The 22599-nt window shown below is 48.4% G+C and overlaps 1 protein-coding gene across 2 annotated transcripts in view; it reads right to left on the minus strand.

Annotated features, from left to right (window-relative positions):
* CRTAC1 (cartilage acidic protein 1) overlaps positions 1-22599 on the minus strand; it is a 779202-nt gene that overhangs the window by 104049 nt on the left and 652554 nt on the right. For both annotated transcript variants that reach the window (XM_075348409.1, XM_075348410.1), the window contains exon 8: positions 14074-14210. In XM_075348409.1, the coding sequence (XP_075204524.1) occupies positions 14074-14210 (137 nt within the window). The remainder of the gene's footprint in view (positions 1-14073; positions 14211-22599) is intronic.

Raw genomic sequence — 22599 nt, forward strand, 5'->3', positions numbered from 1 at the left:
TTGCGGTGGTAGCAGGCCTAGTGGCGGGGTCACGGCCTCCGGGACGGGTGGCGAGGGAGGCAGCGAAGGGAGAGGGCTTGGACCAGGCCCCGCAGCTGCGATGACCGGCCCTTCCAGGGCATCGGGACGTGGGTCACTCACCCTCCCTTTCTCCGCTTCCTCCTCGCGTCTCCGCACGGTGGCTACAACGTCCGCCATGTCGGCCTCCCACTCCTCCATGAGGAGCTGCATCTTCACCTGCAGCCTTTGGTAGAGCTGCGCGGTCCGGATCTCCACCCACGCCGCGGTTCCAGGCGCGGGGGCTACGGTGTTGCGGGACGGCATCCACATGATGGCTTTCTCTTCCAGGAACGGTATGTTTGCAGAGTCCTGGCGTCCCTGCTTTTATAGCCGCAGCTACATGCGTCCAGCCGCCATCGCGTCCCCCTTAGCTCTTTCCGGCCCCTCCTCTCTCGGGGCGGGGTTTTGGCCTTCGCGCCTCTACTACTCGAGAAGACGCTCGAGCGGGAACTTTTCGCGTCAAAGATGGCGGCAGGGCCGGATCAAGGTTGGTGGGGGGCCCCTGGGCAGAAAATCTGGTGGGGGCCCCATAAATGTTAACATTTTTAGCCATAACAGTAGAGCGTGAACCGTAGCATTTAGATATAAATCCAATGAACATGTGTCTTATCCTGATCTAACACAATCAGATTTCCAGTACTACAATACAGATACAGTCCAGGATAACTCACAGCTGTCCACTTACACACAGAAAGATCGAGGATCGCGCTGTTCCCTGCCGCCATCGGTGGCCCCTTGACACGATCACGGGAAGTCGATGGTTGCTATGGTAGCGGCGAGCCATGTAATGACCCCTGTTGCTATCATGACATATTTTCTGTCACAGTCGATAGAGCGCCGACTCACACAGGAATGCTGTATTTCTGCTAATCAGAGCTGTACAGCTCTGATCAACAGGGATGCACAAGCGATCAGACTGCTGATCCTTACAGCTCTCAAGGGGACTAGTAGAATAAATACAAAATGTAAAAAAATAAATAAAAAGTTCAAATCATGCCTCATTCGCCCCACTGAAAATAAAACAGTTAAAAAAATATACACATATTTGATATCTCAGAGTTCAGAAATGCCCGATCAATAAAAATATAAAATCAATTAATCAGATCGGTAAATGGTGTAGCGAGAAAAAAAAAATCCAAATGCCAAAATTATGTTTTTGGGTAGCCACAAAATTTTTAAAAAGATCCAATAACGGGCGATCAAAAAGTAGCAACTTCATAAAAATTGTATAATTGAAAACACCAGCTCAAGACGCAAAATATTAGCAGTCACTGGGCCTCACATCCCAAAAAATGAGACTACGGGTTTCAAAAAATGGCACCAAAAGCACAATTCTTTTTCTTAACAAACTTCTGAATATTTTTTAACCCCTTAGATAAAAGTAAGAGTATACCTGTTTGGTATCTATGAACTCGGCATCATACTGACATGGTAGTTTTACAATATAGTGAACATGGTGAATAAAATTACCCAAAAACAATCGTGCAATTGCACTTTTTTTGCAATTTTATCGCACTTGGATTTTTTTCCCTGTTTCCTAGTACAATATATGGTAAAACTGATGATTTCACTCAAAAGTACAATTTGTCACGCAAAAAATAAGCCCTTATATGGCAAGATTGATGGAAAAATAAAAAAAGTTACGGCTCTCAGAAGAAGGGGAGAAAAAAACAAACAAAAAAAAACGGAAAATCGGGGTGAAGGAGTTAAATTTTGAGTACTATAATACTATGACAAAAGTTTATGAAGTCAATATGAATAACAAAACTGATAGCTGTCAGTGAATGGCACTCAGCAATACGTCTGGCACATGTACATGGAAATAACACATTAAACTCCGGGGGGCATCATTTTACTGCAAGGGGTGTATGTAATTATACTCCAGGAGGCGGCTATATCACAATAAGGTAGTGTATGAATATACTCAAAAAGGGGATAATGATTATACAGTAGTCAAAGGGATGGGGGACATTATTCTATGATTATACTCCACTCTAGGGAGGGGGCGTTATTTTATGATTATACTCCATTAGTGAGGTGTTTTACTCTATTATATTCCAGGGGAAGGGGGGGCATTATTTTATGATTGCTCTCCAGGTGAGGGGAGTGTTATCCTATGATTATACTCCAGTGGGGGAGGGGGCATTATTATATGATTATAATCTACGTGGGGGGCATTATTATATGATTATAATCTCGGTGGGGGCGTTATGCTATGATTATATATTAGTGTGGGGAGGGTGTTATTGTATAATTATACTCCAGTGGGGGAGGGGGCATTATATGATTACAATCTAATGGGGGAGGGGACATTATTATATGATTACAATCTAGTGGGGGAGGGGGCATTATTATATGATTACAATCTAGTGGGGGAGGGGGCATTATTGTATGATTACAATCTAGTGGGGGAGGGGGCATTATTATATGATTACAATCTAGTGGGGGAGGGAACATTATTATGATTACAATCTAGTGGGGGAGGGGGCATTAATATATGATTATAATCTAGGGAAGGGGCTTACATTCTGATTATATGAAAAGGGAATAGTGTAATTAAGGAGGTGTAGGTAGGTTTAAACAATGATGGGTGTCAGTGACTATACTGCAATATGTAGCTCCTATGTAGGTCGTTCATATACACTTCACCTCTTGCAGTAAAATGACCCCCCCCCCCAAACTCCAGGAACAAAATATACGCCACTTGCAATAAAATGTCCCTGTCTCCACCTTTCATGCACAGCTATATACAGTTATGCCCCCTTACTGATTGCTCTGTTTTGGAGTTACTTGGAGAGCACTGTAGCCCCCTCTACACCCCCCTCCCCCTGCCCTGCTGAGTGACCTTACTCTCACAGCTGACATCGTCCTTCTATCACAGCCTGCATCTCTCATGGACGGTGCAGGCTCTTGCTGCATCCACAGCAGCAGAATGGCCGTGACACATCAGAGCCGATGAATTTCCCGCCCCCACAATCCTCTCGGGGAGATAACAGCCGCGGCAGAGAGGAAACTGAAAATCAAAATGACATCTGTCTCCCTGCACCGCCCCCCTCTGGAGCCTGGCGGACGGCACACTGTGCAACTGCACTACTCACATATAGATAAAGCCAGCTATGATCATGGGTGCCGCCAACACAGGGAGCCGAAGACAGATGGTGGTGGGGGCCCCCTTGGAGGCTCTTGTGGTGGGGGCCCCTGGGCGGCAGCCCCGCCTGCCCTGCCTATAATCCGGCCCTGGATGGCGGCTACTGAAATTTTTCTGCCGGATACCTCCGGCGGTAACAAGGCGCACCTCTACCAGATGGCAGAGCAGTAAGATCCTGTTCGTGACGCCAAGTTGTCGCGGGCGGGGAGGAGGGTGTCAGCACACTACGCTCACCCCTTCTGCTCGGGTCCGGCGGCTGCTTCTCAGTGGTGGCTCGAGCGGTGGGCCGGATCCCGGGGGCTTCTCGAGCGGCACTCCTCGCCCGTGAGTGAAAGGGGTTTGTTGGGTGTGGGAAGTGTTTATTGTGCGTGACGCCACCCACGGTTGTGGTGATTTCACCACCGCTGCTCAGTACAGGGGTCCCGGGGATGGTGATGCGGAGCAGCCAGGTGTTGTATTGCCCCTCCGTGGGTAGGGGTTGGTGATCCCGGGGCCCGGTGATGGTTTGGGAGGTGCAGGGCCTGGTGGGCGCAGGGATGCGGGGGCAGCGCTGTGCCTTGCGGCACTGTGGTACTCACTCAACCTGAGACGTGGACACAGTTTTACGGTAAACCGAACGGCTGGATAGACGGTCCCACGGACGGCTGCACTTGCTCTCCCGGTAGGTGACGGTGATGTCCCTCTTCCTTGCACCTTTGTGTACTTTTTGGTTGCGATGGGTCCCCACCGGTAACCCGCTCCCCGGCTTCAAGCTGGACCGGGGGAGCTCTACTCTTTGCCCGCAGGCACTGACCCTAAGAAACTGGTGCCTTGGCGGTGGCGCTGTCTCTCTTACACTGGCTGGGCTGTTGCCTTCAATCGGGACTTGGTTGTTGGGGGATCTACGTCCCCTTCACTGACGGATTCGGCAAATTATGGCGACTCCAAGCCTTGCCGGGGTCCGAGAGGCCCCTGCCCTGGTGCTGACTGTCCTTCGGAACACTGCTCCAGACCGCCGGGCACACAGCCTACGGGGTCCTTCCAGGAACTTCCAAACGGTCCCCCTCCAGACAGTCACCGCCGTTGCTGACCTTGCTGAACTGCCCTGCACACAGCTCGACTACTTCAGGCTTTTGCACGCTCTTTCTGTTCTGTCACCACGCTTGCTTTCCTCCTTTACTACTTTACTTTGCCTCTACTTTCACTTCCTTAGCTCATCTTAGCTCCTCACTCCTGCTCCTCCCTGAGCTTAACTTCACTCGAGCCCTGCCTGGGCTAATCTTCCACTCCTTCCACTTCCTCCTCCAAACTCTATCTGCCTGGTTTCTCCCGCCTCCAGAGCTGTGACCTCCTCGGTGGGCGGAGCCAACCGCCTGGCCCACCCCCTGGTGTGAATCATCAGCCTCTGGAGGAAGGCAACAAGGATTTTTGGTTAGCTGAGATGTTCCTACCTTGGATGTAGGGTGTGGTGGTGTGTGACCTGTGTCCCCTGGCTTGCCCAGGGCGACACATGAGCACCACCCCATCTGTGGACGTCAGGCCCCATGCCATCCTCATGAAGTCGGTTTCTAATCGTTTGTGCAGACACATGCACATTTGTGGCCTGCTGGAGGTCATTTTGCAGGGCTCTGGCAGTGCTCCTCCTGTTCCTCCTTGCACAAATGCAGAGGTAGCAGTCCTGCTGCTGGATTGTTGCCCTCCTACGGCCCCCTCCACGTCTCCTGGTGTACTGGCCTGTCTCCTAGTAGTGCCTCCATCCTCTGGACACTACGCTGACAGAGACAGCAAACCTTCTTGCCACAGCTCTCATTGATGTGCCATCCTGGATGAGCTGCACTACCTGTGCCACTTGTGTGGGTTGTAGAGTCCATCTCATGCTACCACGAGTGTGAGAGCACAACCAACATCCAAAAGTGACCAAAGCATCAGCCAGAAAGCAATGACCTGAGATATGGCCTGTGGTCTCCACCTGCAGTAACACTGCTTTATTGAGTGTTTCTTGATAATTGCCAATAATTTCCATCTGACGTCCTTTCCACTTACACAACAGCATGTGACATTGATTGTCAATCAGTCTTGCTTCCTAAGTGGAGAGTTTGATTTCACAGAAGTTTGATTAACTTGGAGTTATATTTGGTTGGTTACGTGTTCCCTTTAATTTTTTGAGGAGTGTATTAGATATTTACCATAAATGCGCAAAGGAGCTACTTTCTTTCAAAAAGAGCACCCCATCGGTCTACAGGTTGGGTGTGGTATTACAGCTCGGTCACCATCCCTCTTCAATCAACCGGAGCTTCATAACGAGACCCAGCCTATGGTACTACGGTACTGCTGGTTTTAGAAGAAATCAGCCATGCTTTTCTACGTCTATACAACACTTTTAACTACCGTAGTTTTATTTTATTTCGACTGACATTTTGTACCTATTTTTCAAAAGTTTCCAGATTTATCTTGTACTCTAGATATTTGATCTTCAAGATAGACATTGTTCATAATACACAATCAGCAGCTGTCAAACTGGAGATGAAACAATCCGATCTCTCTGCGATTTCTTTCCAAGCTCTTTCATGTCTTTTGTCGGAGTCAGATTTTGGTGGAGTTGATCGGTCTACTTCAAATTAGTGTAGAAAGATAGCGTCACAGTCAGTCAGAGAGCCCACTACATGGCAGTATTGTATGTCAACGTTATGTAGCAGTATTATTATTAGGTCTGCATGGTACTAATTGCTGTTCTCTTGCAGGTTGGGGGTTTCAAAACTGGCCAAGTGGAAAATCTAAGGGCGGCTTTGCACACTACGACCGTCGGTAGGGTCAAATCAAAAGTGACGCAAATCCGGCGTCACTTGCGATGTCGTAGTGTGTAAAACCTTTTTGATACGATGAACGAGCGCAAAAGCGTCGTTATCGTATCATCGGTGTATTCTCCGACAGTTCCATAATGCCGATGCAGAGACAGGTACGATGTAGTTCCTCGTTCCTGCGGCAGCACACATCGCTGTGTATGAAGCCGCAGGAACGAGGAACATCTCCTACCTGCCTCCCGGCTGCAATGAGAAGGAAGGAGGTGGGCGGGATGTTTACGTCCCGCTCATCTCCGCCCCTCCGCCGCTATTGGCTGCCTGCCGTGTGGCGTCGCTATGACGCCGCACGACCCGCCCCCTTAGGAAGGAGGCGGGTTGCCGGCCAGAGCGACGGTCGCAGGGCAGGTGAGTGCATGTGAAACTGGCGTAGCGATAATGTTCGCTACGCCAGCTATCACAAGATATCGTACCTGCGACGGGGGCGGGGACTATCGCACTCAACATCGCAGCATCGGCTTGCGATGTCGTAATGTGCAAAGCCCGCCTAAGTATGCATGGGTTTTTCTTCATTTCATTGAATCATACCTGCAAGCCACTATTTACTTTGAAGACCCATTAATGAAACAGGTCATAAAAAATGGGACGGAAAGGTCCAACTAGTTAGAGCGAACCCAAACTGTAAACTTCGAAGTCCATACTGGACTGTGACGCCCTGGTAAAACCAGTTTGTCACAAGAGACTGCATCAATCCTAAAGATGCTGCAGGACTCTCTCGTCCTTGCCGTACCAACACAATCCCACACACCGGTACAACACCATCCACAAAGCCTAGTCACCCCCTCCCAGGACAATAGGGACACACCAGTGTACGGGGCCAGGCAGATGGTGACGCCCACCTAGGGGTCCTGAGGTGTTCGGGGAGGGAACACAAACAGTTTAGTCTGGACAGAGGAAGTGAGAGGAGTGAAGTGGTAGTTGGGGTTTGTAGCTCCTGGACTACCTCAGCTGACTAGGTGGCAGACGGCAGAGCAGGGTCACAGGCGACGGAGATCCGGTCGCGGGAGACCTTAAGTGGACCGGGGCAGGGTTGTAGCCCGTCGCTGCCGACAGTGGGAATCCGGTCCGAAGACTGTGCACAGTCGGGGTACCTGGACCCCAGGGCGAGGACAGCTGCAAGCCCCTTGTCAATTAGCCAGCAGGGGACATGATTCCACGTCTTGTCCCACCAGTAAGCCCAGATAGGGGATAGGGCGTCTGCAAGTGCCTGCAAAAATCCCAAGCGTCAGATCTCACGGGCAACAGCTCCCACAGCAAAGACACCGGGAGCGGACTTTTCCTGTTGTATGCAAACTAGTCAACACACAAGAATAAACACTGAAGTGCAGGAGGAAGGGCCCCTGTCCTGTCAACCGGTGTGCGGGACCCGAGCACACCCCTCCGGAGGCTACTGGTATCCGGCACTTGGTTTACTACTTGGACTTTGTGTGGTTTATTCAACAACAGTGAGTACACCGGTCACCCGGTCCAGCCTGCAGACGGCGCCCCAGCACTGCACACCACCTACACCTGGGCCACCATCTTGCTGCCCCGCTCCATAAGTCCCGGGTGTCCCCATACCAAGGCAGCGGCGGTGTCACTAAACTATCACCGCAACCCACGGGTGGCGTCACTGACAAACTCTTCCCTTGTAAATAACCCCTTTAAATTGTGGGCGACGGGCCGCTGCAAGAGCCCCGGATCCGGCTGCCCCTCGAGCCACAGCCACGATCCCGGATCTGAGCGTCTTGAGTAGCACCCCACTGGCCGTGGCCTGCGCCCCTGCCAGCGACATGACACCTTGTGTCCGGTACTAAACCCCGAACACAGACTTTTGACTTTACCTCCGGTTCCTGTTCGGGTTTGTGACCTGAATAAAGCTTGTTGAAAAGTTGCAGAGCAGCCAATCAGCAAACGTTTAGGCTGTGGGCACTTTTGGAGACATCACAGCCATGCCAAGTATTGGCATGGCTGTGATTGGCAGGTGCACCCCGTGACTTGGCCTGTATAAAGGCCGGATCACAGGCTGCGGTGCCATTTTGCTTTCACTATAAGGCTATGTGTGCACTGGGCATTTTCTGCGTTTTTGGGCTCCAAACTGTATGACTTTGGTTCCCCAGCAAAGTTTATGACTTTTCATTTTTGCTGTCCGCATATAACTTTTTTTTTAGCTATGTTTTTGAGCTGAAAAAAAAATGGACATGTCAATTATTTCCTGTGTTTTACTGCATTTTTCACCCATGCAATGCATTAGAAAAATGCAGCAAAACGCAGAGATCAAAAACGCAGCCAAAAATGTATCAAAACGCGGTAAAAACACATGCGTTTTTTTTATCGGAGCGTTTTTGCAACGGGTGTGTTTTTTTGCGGCCAAAAACGCAGCGTCAAAAAAATTCTGTGAGCGCACATAGCCTAATAAAGAGAGTTCGCTATTGGAGTGAGGGACAGTGATAGGTGCATGTAAGTCTAAATCAAATACAGCGCTGTATCACGCAGTAGCGGTCAAAAATAGCAGCGTACAAGCGGTATAATCTATTAGCTCAATCTAGCAAAAACATATCCATATCCACAGGTTGGCTCATCAGTAGCTCCAGCCCTTGTGACCTTCTCTAATGCAGAGAACAGGTTCCAAAAATTCATTAATATATCATCATTATTACCATATTTGTGCATTTATCTCTTTATCCCCTGCATTTAACCATCTATCTATCTATCTATCTATCTATCTATCCTAATATCTATCTATCTATCCTATTGTGACAACTCACCGACAATGAGAACAATCTGGCCACTTGTGCAAGGGTGAACTATTCGTAATTATGCCAGACTTATTATTCCCTTGTTTAATAAGTCAAAGGACATGAGGGATTGCTTCAAGTGAGACTGTTCAGTGGCCCTTTCTGTATGCTAATTTCTGGAATGCCTGCTTATTATGGATTGCTTCAGCCCCCTGCGGTATACTAATCTGCATCGTTTGGAAGACAATTGAATTAGAAAACAATGAGGAAACAGCCATGATTATATCTCCCCTCAAAAAGTAGTCAGCTCCTGTCACCTGTGTGATTGTGATTCTACATGACTTCAGCCTAGGATCCACGGTTCCATCTGGTGGATTACAGAACTGCTCCATTGCCCAACACTAAGCCCACAATTCATTTGGAGAACCAAGGTTGAGACAATCAAGTCACCAGGCCACATACCTCGCTGTGCTCGGTCAGCATCCTAAGCTTGCCGCCACCTCCTATCAATGGGTACCTACAAAAATTGGGATGCTGCTGGCTGATGTAGTGGCCCTGGATGCCCCAAAGTTACGGAGGTTCTAATCCCCGGTGAGCCAGCCGAAGAGTGAGATTCAGTCACTTACACCATCTTGTGTTTTTATTGGGAACTAGAAGGTGGCCTGATTCTACGCATCGGGTATTCTAGAATTTACGTATTGTGTAGTTAATGTATGATTTTTGTTATATATATATATATATATATATATATATATATATATATATATATATAGATGTTGTTGTGTGTAGTTACCAAGTGTTTGTGTAGGGCACTGTACATGTTCTGGGTGTTGTCTGGGTGTGGCGGGGGCCGAGAGCGGTGTGGTTTGTGTGTTGCGTTGTGTGTGTTGCGTTGTTTGTGGAGCGCTGTGTGTCTGTAGCGTTGTGTGTGTGTTGCGCGGTTTGTGTGGGTGTGGGGTGTGTGTGTGTGTGTTTTGGTTTTTGGTGGGAGGTATGTTTTGTGCAATGTGTGTGTTGTGCGGCATGTGCGTATATTTGTGTGTTGGGTGTTGTGTGTGTGCGGCGTTGTCTGTGTGTGTGGGTGTCTGTGTAGGGCGGTGTTTGTGGTTCCCAGTGTGTGTGTGGTGTGTTGTGCAGTGCGTGTGCATCGTGCTCCATCCCCCATGCTGCGCACCCCCCATCGTGCTCCATCCCCCATGCTGCGCACCCCCCATCGTGCTCCATCCACCATGCTGTGCACCCCCCATCGTGCTCCATCCCCCATGCTGTGCACCCCCCATCGTGCTCCATCCCCCATGCTGCGCACCCCCATCGTGCTCCATCACCCATGCTGCGCACTCCCCATTGTGCTCCATCCCCCATGCTGCGCACTTCCCATCGTGCTCCATCCCCCATGCTGCGCATTCCCCATCGTGCTCCGTCCCCCATGCTGCGCACTCCCAACCGTGCTCCATCCCCCATGCCGCGCCTCCCAAACGTGCTCCATCCCCCATGCTGCACACTCCCCATCGTGCTCCATCCCCCATGCTGCGCTTTCCCCATCGTGCTCCATCCCCCATGCTGCGCACTCCCCATCGTGCTCCATCCCCCATGCTGCGCATTCCCCATCGTGCTCCATCCCCTATGCTGCGCACTCCCCATCGTGCTCCATCCTCCATGCTGCGCATTCCCCATCGTGCTCCATCCCCCATGCTGCGCACCCCCCATCGTGCTCCATCCCCCATGCTGCGCACTCCCCATCGTGCTCCATCCCCCATGCTGTGCACCCCCCATCGTGCTCCATCCCCCATTCTGTGCACCCCCCATCGTGCTCCACAGTCACACATCAGACAGTATACACGCACACATCTGATCGCATACACTCACACCCCACTTCTGCCGGTGGGAAGTCCCAGCAGCTGTGCTGCACGCCGTGCTCCTCTGCTTTCTACCGACACGCACACACCCGATCGCATACACGCACACACCCGATCGCATACACGCACACACCCGATCGCATACACGCACACACCTGATCGCATACACGCACACACTTGATTGCATACACGCGCACACCTGATCGCATACACTCACACACACACACTGACGATATCGCACATACGCGCTCACACTCACAACATCCGGAGATACCACATGCTTCTGGCCATGTGATCCTCCGGCGGGTCCTGGAAGATCACTGCATGCACAGGATCGCCGCCGAGAAGCAAGCGATATCACGGGATGTTGTGAGTGTGTGGATGCGATCTGATGTGTGTGTGAGGTGTGTGTGAGAGTGAGTGTGATCTGATGTGTGTGTGTGTGTGTGTGTTCTTATGTGTGTGCGTGTGTGTGTTCCGCCGCTGCAGGACCTTGATGCGCTCACCTGGGAGCCGGTGTACGCTGGTAACCATGCTATACAATATTACCTGGTTACCAGCATACTCCGCCCCCCGCTCGCACGGGAGCCCACACCAGCGTACGCCGTCAACCCCAGCAATGCCATAGTATGTGTCGGCTGGGTTGGCGGCGTACGCTGATGTGGGCTCCCGGGGGTACAGCACTCACCTGGCAGTCAGGTCTCCGTGTCATTTCGGGGAATGCGTGCAGGGGGCGGGGCCAGAGCAAACGTGCAATGCGTGATGGGGGCGGGGCATAGCCGAGTTGCTAATGCGTGCAGGGTGCCGGGGCGAGCAGCCAATCCGTGCGGGGGGGCGGAGCCGAGGCGAGCGGCCAATCCGCTGTTTGTCACCATAAGGACACAATTTTGGAGCAAGACAGACAGACAGACAGACAGACAAACAGACAAAATAAGGCAATTATATATATAGATGTACTATACGCTGTTGACTGTTGATGACCCAATACATTCTTACCGGAGTGCTGTTTGAGTAGTGTTCTGCCCACGGGAAGGAGTGTGGGAATTCAGCGGGAAGAACCCTGGTGCAGGCATTCTTTCTAAAGACAACCAGGCCAACGGATGAGAGCACCCACTGACCCTCGTATCGCCACACTCACAACTATATATTCCATATCTATCTGTCAGTCTGTCTGTCTGTCTGTCTGTCTATCCATCTATATTTAGTATTAAGTGATGTCCTTTAGACTGGCGCTGCACTTCAACCCCCACCATACCCATAAGTCTCATGTGTTTTTAACTTCCATTGTTTCTCGCTGATTATATGAAGGTTTTTAGGAGCCCAGATAGATGCAGCACATAGTAGGACCCAGCATAAGAACGCTCCCATGACGTTGCTGCTGGGTAGGTATTACAATGGCCATTCTAATATGCCAAACACCTCAAATTTTATTAGTTGTTTGTATCGTTGCCATTACAATATGCAACTGTTTTTCTCTTAATTATATCAATCTACCTATCCATCTCTCCATCCAGCTATCATATTCATCTATCAATCTATCTACATAATCAATTAATCTGCCTACTGTGACGTTGTGCTCTGTTCACACACTGTATAACGAGGTTTTTACTCACTTTTGCTGCGATGTGAGGTAGACTCGGGAATACTGTCTCTTTAAGAAGTCCAGCAGTTTATTAAAGGGAGTCTGTCACCGGATGTTTATAATACTCACCTAAGGGGCGGTGCGGTGCAGACTGGTCGAATGGGAGTCTCTGTTCTCCGGGTCTGCGCCTCCTCTTGCGGCCATCTTTCTCCTCCTTCTGAAGCCTGGGTGCATGATGCGTCCTACGTCAACTACACTAGCCAGTATTGAGGTCCCGTGCAGGTGCACTTTGATCTGCCCTCACGGATCACCTGCACAGGCTTTGGATACAGTCTTCCAGTATCCCACTGACCCTTGTCAGTATTCATCTATGGATTTTCAAGTCCGTCTTAGGGCCGTTTCACACATCCGGGATTTCGCCGGATTGCCGGATCCTGCACACTCCAGTACAGTGTAATACTGTACAATGGCATCGTGGCAAGCTCAGGTCACATGCTCTGATCACATGACAGCATGTGACCGGAAGTTGCCGCTATGCCATTGTACAGTATTTCACTGCACTGGAGTGTGCCGGATCCGGCAATCCGGCGAAATGCCGGATGTGTGAAACGGGCCTTAGTCGCGGTGTGCCTGCATCAGAGGTATGGCAGCCTCCACACACTGACTCCTGCCAGCGTCTACACCGGACCTCTACCAGAGGCTCCTTACTACAGCCCAGCACTATCCCTGCTGGCTGCAGTCTCTCCACATATCAAACACGCAGACTCCATTTTACCGGAATCATGTGACACAGACACACCCATGGGTGGGGTATGTAGGTGGCCAGACCCAACCATCTCTCTAGCCACCTGCGATCCTCACCCTATGAATACTTTAGCAAATATTGTGGCACTAGAAGTACTAGCACTCCTGAGGATCACACCACTTCTGTGGTACATACCGGCCATTAATAATGTAGCCGGTCGCCTTCTCACACTACCTACTTATGTGTCCATCTATTTGTTAATCGGTGCTTTGCTTTTTATCATTCTCTGTCTTTATTTTTTGTCTGAAAATAAAATGAAGAATCAATAACTAATTGTAGAAATCCATCATTATGATCTGTCTACACCAATATTTGACCTATGCCACATATTTATGGTCTACGCACCCATAGGCTTATGTTGTACGGACAGACAGGTTAAGGATTTAGTATCCTTTGGTTTAGGGAGCCGCATATCAAAACTTTGGGTAAATGCACAGAATAACATATAGAATCATAACAAATATCTGGTGGGATGGTGTGACATTGTGTCTTGTGTATCATTTTGTGTAGGTTCGTATTTTAGGAGCATTGCTCTATTCATTCTGTGTTCCTTGTCTTGTCTGCAGGTTAATTAGCTCAGCTCAGTTACCATTTGCTTGCCTTGTATGTAGATTGTCCTGTTTGCAGGTTAATCACACCCTGTCGGGCTTCTGTCCCTAGGTGTGGTGGAGGGGGACCTGGAATCCACCCAAACTCTCTGTTTACCTGTGGGATTATTAACTCTATCTGAGAACTTCAAGAGAGAAGCAGGAAGATTCATCCTCTGTGGGAGAAGCTGAGGCTCCCCAGAGAGACCAGGACATTTATCGCTTACTGGACTGTATCCGTGTTTCTGGACTATTTTACCCTCTGTATGGGGGATTATTTTATGGACCATCTGATTTGCATGGAATAAACAATATTTGGATTGTTCACCCATGTCCCACTCTGTTGATTGTGTGACATCGGAGAAGGACCCCCTGACATCTGGGTCCATCCATCATGCAGACAGTAAATAAGGATAAGGGGATATTTTTCTGGTGTATCGTGCGCGTGTCCTTTCAGATTTAGCATAGTCTGTAGTTTTACCTGAACATACGATTTGCTGAAGAGCCCCTGTAGGCGATATTATTAAAAAAGACTTCCAGCTCCTGATCATTATCGAAGTCAGCGGCAATCACCGTGCGGATTGGAGACGGCATCGAGAACTTCTGAGTAGCAATATCCTGTATAAAGATAGAAGAGAGATAGAAGAGCTCACAATTATCTCTTATTAAAAGGACCGTCGTTAGCGTAATGACTCGGATGTTACTCCAGGAGACCTCGGGGTAATCAGGAGGATCTTCACATTAAAATTAGAAACAAAAGAACTGTCTACACCCGTCCGTCACAGCCTCTTATCAATCCAACAGGTCATTGAGCCTCCAGCCATCTCTAATCCCCACCATGAGGAATCCAGAACCAGACGTTTGATTTCCGTTCACTCAATTACATTTCAAATTCAATTCTTGGGGAAAAAAAAACATTTCTGGGATTTTTTCGAGCGTTTTTCACTGATTACTTTTGCTTTTGACATTATTATGGTTTTTAAAGCCCATTACAATAATAGCACCTGCCAAGTAACATAGAACTACAGCTTGTACATTACTAGGTACAGAAAGAAAAAAAATATTTAGGATATTTATATAAATTGCATTTTGGCAAATTATAGGACGTTGAGGCGAACCTGTCCAGCACTGGGCAGAAACGACTGAGTACAGAACAGGCCGAGGGGATTTTGCTGTCATTCATCATTGTCAAAAACACAATTAAGTTTAATTTACAAGAAAAATAATAATAATTCCAAAAGTAAAAAAAGTTTCTCAGGACCCAGTGTTATTATCGAGTGTAATTATCCACTAGTGACAAGTCCTGCAGGTAGGAGCCCGGCAGGACTTTCTGTGCAGCTCCAAATAGTGCAGATGATTTCCCCAAAAGGAAGGAATATTCCACGGAAAGGGGTTGTCCATTGAAGACTCCTTGAAAACATTTCTTGGGCTAAGCCGGTCACAAGAACCAAACAAAAAAATAAAAATAAATGGATAATACATTTAGGGTGCACACTGCTCAAAGTAGCACAAGCAAAACATGGTTTGTGGCATACTTGTAGTATCGGGGACCGAAAGTGACTGGGCATGACCGCTTGGAGCAGTGGCGAAACTATACAGTTCAATGGGCCCTGGTGGAAAATTCGGACCTGGCTCCCCGTCCCCATCAGGGTACAGGATAATTATGCTGACACTTAGCTCTTTCCCTCAGCACCCAGCTTTCTCATACTCTGATATCCCAATATAATATCTATTATAATGCACCCCATAGTCCTTCTAATATTGTAATGCAACCCCCATAGTTATCCATATATTATAATGCATCCCACATAGTCCTTCATATCATATAATGCATCTCATAGTCCTCCATATATTATAATACATTCCCCATGGTCCTCCACATATAAGAATATAGTATTATGTAGCCCCCATATAGTATTAGGCACCCCCACATAGTATTATGCAGCGCCTATGTGGTAGCATAGAACCCCAATCTCATCTAATGCAACCCCATAGTCCTCTGGCCACCATGAATAAATATATATGCTCACTTCTCTTTGTTCCCCCGCTGCTCTGGTCTCCTCGGTGTGTCCACTGCTCTGCCACTCAGCCCAGCGTGCAGTAGTAACGTCATTGCACTCCGCTGTGCTGACAAGTCAGACCAAAGACACTGTGGGAGAATGATGAGAGAGGGAGCGCTCCGCTCCACCATATTTCTGCACCCAATCTATACCTCCTGGCAAAAAAAATCGCATCACGTTTTTGTTTCCAGGAGGTGTAGAAATTTCAACACCAAATCTGCATCTTTTGGCAAAAAACCCCCACAATTTTCTGCCGGGAGATGCAGGTCTGTGAACTCAGTGACCTCACCTGAGATAAGGTCACTCAGTTCAATGAGGTCACCTAAGGTCAGGTTACCTGTGATCACTGGTGGAGGACCATGGGAACCTCCAGCTGTGACCACAAATAAACTGAGTGACATCACTGCTCATCGCTGCAGTTCAGTCTCTGCCCAAAGTAGGGGGTTATAGTCTATGCCCACTCGCTGTGCCTTCAGTAATCTAGCAAAGCTGGAATCGTTGTGGGACCTTGTGTGGATTACGTCAGGTGTTTTGGGAGTTCATAAAGACGGTGCTTTTTGTATTTTATTTCAAATAAATTATTTTTTCGGTGTTTGTGTTTATTTCTTTTCCTTTACAGATTAAAATGGGGGGTTCTCATAGACCATCTAATGGATGCAACAATTTTGGGTGGCTGCAGGCTGCTATTTTTAGGCTGTGGGGTCCAATTACCATGGGTCTCCCCTGCCTGCGAATACCAGCCTCCAGTTATTGGCTTTATAATGGCTGGGTATCAAAATTTGGGGGACACTGCATGCCATTTTTTAAAATTATTTATTTAAATATTTTTTTTTAAAAAGCAGCATGCGGTCCCTCTTATTTTGATACACAGTCAAGCTAAGCGCACAGCTGGGGGTTGCAGCCCGTAGTCATATGCTTTATTTGTGCTGGGTATAATAAAATGGGGGGGCCCGTCACTAATTTTTTAATTTATTTTATACCAATATAGACATGCAGACAGTGCGTCTGATTGAAAGCAGTCAGACACACTGTCAGACAGGGTGGGGAAGCTCTTAGACTGCAACCAATCACAGACGGTGGGACTGCCGGTGGACTGGGAAAGCAAAGCATATGCATGAGGTTAATGAGCTGCTCTGGAAGTAGCGTTGTAGTGCCCCTGAACCCCTCAGGGCACTACTAGGTACTGCATCCTGACCTAGATGCAGGGCCTACCCACAGGGACCTGGAAGCCCAGTGTCTGTACCAACAAAACACATAACATCCCCAGTTTCCCACTTCCCATTAGGGATGACTGACCAGTCCGGGACCCAATGGATGGCCACCCAGAGGCGGAGACAGACCAGTCCACTAAAAGGCAGCCCAGTGAGAGGGGACAAACAGACACTCGGACAGAGAGTCCGGTAGTGACAGTTGAAGGAGACAGACGTGTCTCCAGACGGGGTCGTGTAACGGTGCCCCAGATGGCAAGCAGAGTGGTTGCCAGGGATGGTACAGCCAGGTACCTCTAGAACCAGAGCCCCGATGGGGCACAGGTTCCTAGGCCAGGTGACAGCTTCAGGCAACCTCACAAATACCTGCACAGTGAGGGGACCTTCACGGAGCTCACTGACCCAAGAATATAAAGGCACCAGCAGTAAAGATTGAGCCAGGGACCGGAACAGAACACCGACCCTACAGGGTTCTAACTGCCTAATGTACAGACGAGAGACTGCCAAAAGACAGTAAAGGACCCACAAACGCTTCAAGCTATGGGGTCCCACCAACAAGTGAGAGGTGCCGGGGAAAGAAACTACCAGGTCACGACACCGGCACTGGGACAAAAAGGACCAGGGGTCTGAACCAGCCATCCTCGAGGCCGCAGCTCGACATCACTGTGAGTAACAGAGGTTGCACTGCATCCCCATCGTGTGTTCTCCATTCTTTCTGCGATGGACTATTGCATTCACTCCGGGGGGCTCAGCCCTACTTGTGGAGGGCCTACCATCCCAGCTGCCACCACCATCATCCCCAGAGGTAACAGACTGTTCAGTGGCGGTTCCATCACCATAATCGCAACCCACAAGTGGCGTCATAATACAAACTCTTTCACTCCCCTGTATATATGCCTCCCATTAAAAAGCGTCCCCAGAGTCACGGAACTGGGCATCGGCCAATCTATAATCATGACACAGAATCCCCGTACATATACGGCCTGGGACCGAGTATCCCATAGCCCTGGGCGACACAGCGTTACAGCCGCGCGTGAGACTAGTAAGTACAGCGCGCTTGCTCTAATACCCTTGATCTTTTCTACAATCATTTTACATAGAGACCGGCATTCAGGCAGATATCGGGGATCAATTCTGGGCCCAAACCATGTTTTTTTGTTAAATCCAGTTGGACTCTCCGATTCCGGGCATCTGCGGGTCCGCCTATCACTAATTATGAGCAAGAAGAAATAAGTGTGCCACGTTGCTGAATTTTTGGCATAACTGTGTCCCCTCTTTAGGGTGATGTTTCTGCTCCATGGATGTCTCTACACAAAGAATTCTAAAGCGGGCTTTACACACTACGATATCGTTAATGAATTATCGTCGAGGTCGCAGTGTTTGTTTGTTTTTTTAAATCAGATACTTTTTTATTAAAACAGAGTACATACAACAGAATAACAAATCGGCATCCAAATTAAATTTATCACATCTATTACCCCTTTAACTCCCCCTCCCGCCCCCCTCCCCCACCCCGGCAGCAACACTTCTCCCCGATACTACATCCCATATAGTACACACTTATAAAACCCTTCAACTGTAGTATAGCAACCATCCCGTTGTGCAGGAGGAACAACTAGTAACACAAATAAAACAAAACATACACATCAGAGGTCTCAGACGGCTATCCCGGTCCCATATCAGTTTACTGGTCCATCACTCGTCTTATTCGCATTGCAGCCAAGGAGACCAGAGCTTCTCAAACATTTTAACATTCCCCCTTCTTTCATACACTCCCCGTTCCAGCTGAAGAATACATTTCACCCTTTTAATGTACTCTCCCCTGGTCGGGGGGTCTTTTTTAATCCAGGACCTGGCGATTAGCTTTCTTGCCGCATACAGCAGCCTAGCAATGACAATTTTCATAGTATTTTCCACCCCAAGCTCCTCAACATATCCCAATAGGCAGATCACTGGTTCCCTGGGGAGGACACACCCATATGTTCTTCCTATCTTGTGGATAACCTTAGTCCAAAAGGAGACCAGTCTCGGACAAGACCACATCATGTGAAAAATACCTGCGTCAGATCCCTGACACCTTGGACACTCCGAATTCCTTTTCAACCCCATTTTAAACATCAGTAAGGGAGACCTATATACCCGGTGAATCACGTATAGGTGAGACAGTCTGGCCGGTTCGCTCATGGAAAGTTTAGGGACATACTTCAGGATACTCTCCCACACCTCCTCCGTTATCGGCCCAACTTCCTCCTCCCATTTAGATTTAGTTTTAATTGGGTATTCTAACAGAAAGGTATGTAGTATATCTTTATACGTGCCAGAAATGATCCCTTTAGTGCTTCCTCCGCCCTTACACACATACTCCAGTACCAGGTCTGTCTGTATGGCCACACTTTGTTTAGCCGCTTGGGCTGCAATCGCATGTTTTAATTGTCTGTAGTGGAGCCAGCCGGACGCCGGTAACTGAAACTCGCTCTGTAACTGCGGGAACGATTTCACAATTCCTCCGTCCAATATCTGATGCATGTATATCACACCCTTGCGTCTCCACTCCTCAATATTCCCCATTTTCCGAATCTCCGGGAGATTACTGTTATCCCAGATAGGTGTAAACTTAGTTAACCGGGTCACCCCTCTCACCCTTTTCAGCCTATCCCAGGTCTTATTTATAAGTGCCATTGTAGGAGATGTTCTACCCAGGAGCCCCACCGCACCATCCTCTAGTCCCATTACCAATGGACTTCTACCCACTATGTATTCCAGCACTTCTTTAATGCCCCCATCTTTCTCTCGATCAGACCAACCCCTGAGGTGTTGACATTGCGCCGCTATATAATACAATTCCGGATTTGGGATTGCTAGACCCCCCTCATCCTTCGGCCTTTGTAAAGTCTCTAATCGCACCCTAGGCTGCTTTTTACCCCACACCAGGTCCCTAAACAGCGAGTTTATCCCTTTAAATCTTTTCCTTGAAATACAAACAGGGGCATTGTGCAGTATGTATAGGAGTTTAGGCATTACTACCATCTTTAGTAAATTAACCCTTCCAACAACTGACAAATGTAGCTTGTTCCAGGCATCCACCTTGGTTCTCAATTTTTTAAGGAGCGGCCATAAGTTCACCTGTATGTAGTTTTCTACTGGCAGAGATATCTGGATACCTAGATATTTAAATTCGTCCACATTCTTCAATTTGTTAGCCCCAGTATCCTCATTTGTCCAGGCTACTTCCCCATCCACCTTAAAGAGGCTCGATTTAGACCAATTAATGGTCAGTCCCGAAACTTCTCCAAATTTCTCTATTATCTGCATGGCATGATCCAATGAGGCTGATGGATCCCCCAAGAAAAGTAATAAATCGTCAGCATAAAGAGCTATTTTCTCCTCTAAATGCCCATACTTAAATCCATGGATCTCCTTTGTTTTCCTAATGGCCGCCGCCAGAGGCTCTATTGCAATAGCAAATAGGAGCGGCGATAGTGGGCAGCCCTGCCTCGTTCCCCGGTGCAACTCAAACGCTGAGGAGGTCATACCGTTAACTCTAACTTTAGCAGTAGGCCTATTATACAACAGCTGCACCCACTTTACAAACCGTGGGCCAAAACCCATATGCTGCAACACTTTCCACAGATACCCCCACTCAACACTATCGAACGCTTTCTGGGCATCTAACGAAGCAATCACCCTCCGGCCAGGGTTGTCAGGCGGCAACTGTAGATTAAGGTACAATCTCCTGATATTAGCAGCTGTCGACCTATTGGCCATGAACCCTGATTGGTCCATATGGATTAGGTTAGATATAACTCCAGTCAGCCGGTTTGACAACACCTTAGCCAGAAGCTTCACGTCCGCTGTTAATAACGAGATGGGTCTATATGAGTCTGGAAGCCTCGGATTTTTATCCTCCTTAGGAATTACTACTATTATTGCTTCTCTCATAGATTCAGGCAATACACCTTCCCCCTCCGCCACCTCAAAGACTTTCAATAGTTTGGGTAATAGGATTTCTTCTAACTGTTTATAAATTTCAACTGGTAGCCCGTCTGCTCCCGGTGCCTTGTCATTGCTCATGCCATGCAGAGCGCCCTCCAGTTCATCAATAGTAATAGGTGACTCCAGTTTATCTCTATCCGCCACAGACAACACCGGAAGCTCACCTCGCTCAAGAAATGAGTCCACCTCTTCCACCCTCATCTCTCCGCTAGAAGAATATAGCGTGCGATAGAAATCTTTAAAGACCTCAAGGATCGCCTCAACCTCAGTGACCTGTGTCCCCTCCACCGTGTCCATACCATGCACAAATGAACTACTCCTTTGAGCTGCAGCTATGACCGATAATAGATGACCAACTTTTTCCCCCTCCTCATAAAAATGCAATTTTTGGAATGCCTGCTTCCTTGCCGCCTTCTCCAAAAGCATCTTATTAACCTGTTCATGCGCCTGCCTAAGATTTTGCTTCGCGTCCGTAGTAGTACTCCGGATTGCTTCCAGCTCTGCCTTATCTAAGGCCTCCAGCCTATCTTTCTCATCCTGCCTCGTCTGTGTTTTACGTTTACAGATATCCCTGAACAGGAGCCCCCTGAGGTATGCCTTCATCGCATCCCATACCACCAGCGGACCAGTGCTACCCTCGTTGTGGATAAAGAAATCCCCAAGATCCCGTTCTATATTCCCCATATTAATATGACGGATCCATGTTGGATGAAGCTTCCACTCTCCCCTCCTTCCCCCTGTCAGGGTCCCCCGTCGTATGGACACTAGAATTGGGCTATGATCTGAAATCACTCTTGTCAGATACTGCACGTCACTTATCATTGCATCCATCAGATCACTAGCTAGAGCCATGTCAATGCGGGACAGAGTGTTATGCGAAGCCGAATAACAAGAGAAGCAGGATACCCTCCCATTCCTCACTCGCCCGGCATCCACCATTCCAAGTTCCCCAATAAGAGTGCCAAACGAAGTCATACAACTATCCTGAATACCTGGAGGTCTACTACTCCTATCCCAGTACAGGTCTATCACATTATTGAAGTCCCCCACCAGTAAAAAAGGGATTACTCCCCCCTTCTCAGAGAACTCCCTTATCTCCCTTAGTTTGGTGCACTTATATGGAGGTGGTATATATATTGCAGCTATACACATGAGTCTGCCAAATATCTTACACTTGACGGCCACACACTGTCCCTCTTTATCCACATACACTTCTATCTCTTCATATTGCACAGAGTTATGGATCAGCAGTGATACACCCCTTGCATAGTTGGAAAAGGTGGAGTGATAGGCCTTCTGCACCCATCTCCTATTTAAAACATGTGTTGTCTCCTTTGTTAGATGCGTTTCTAGTAGACATATTACTGATGGGTTCTGGTCTTGAACATATTTAATTATTGCCGCTCTCCTAGACCTATCTGATAACCCTCTAATATTCCAACTCAACACCTTAATTCTATCCCCCATTATCCCACCCAGTAAAACCATCAAACCTTGTAGTATCTCCCAATGCTGCCTCTACCCTACCCCTTTCCCCCCTCCCCCCCTGCTCCCCTCCCCTCCTACTCCCCACCACTTCATGTTTTTGAGTACTCCCGTGAAGCATCGGGTTTTCCAAACCTGGTCCATAATCCCTACTAAATTCCCCCCTACCTCCCTCGCCTTCCCCTCTTAGACACATTTTAAACCTCGTTCCTTTTCCAACAATTCTCCACTCCCCCCCTTTCTATGTATAATCATATTCCA

Source organism: Anomaloglossus baeobatrachus, chromosome 5, assembly GCF_048569485.1.
Source record: "Anomaloglossus baeobatrachus isolate aAnoBae1 chromosome 5, aAnoBae1.hap1, whole genome shotgun sequence".
NCBI classification, from domain to species: domain Eukaryota; kingdom Metazoa; phylum Chordata; class Amphibia; order Anura; family Aromobatidae; genus Anomaloglossus; species Anomaloglossus baeobatrachus.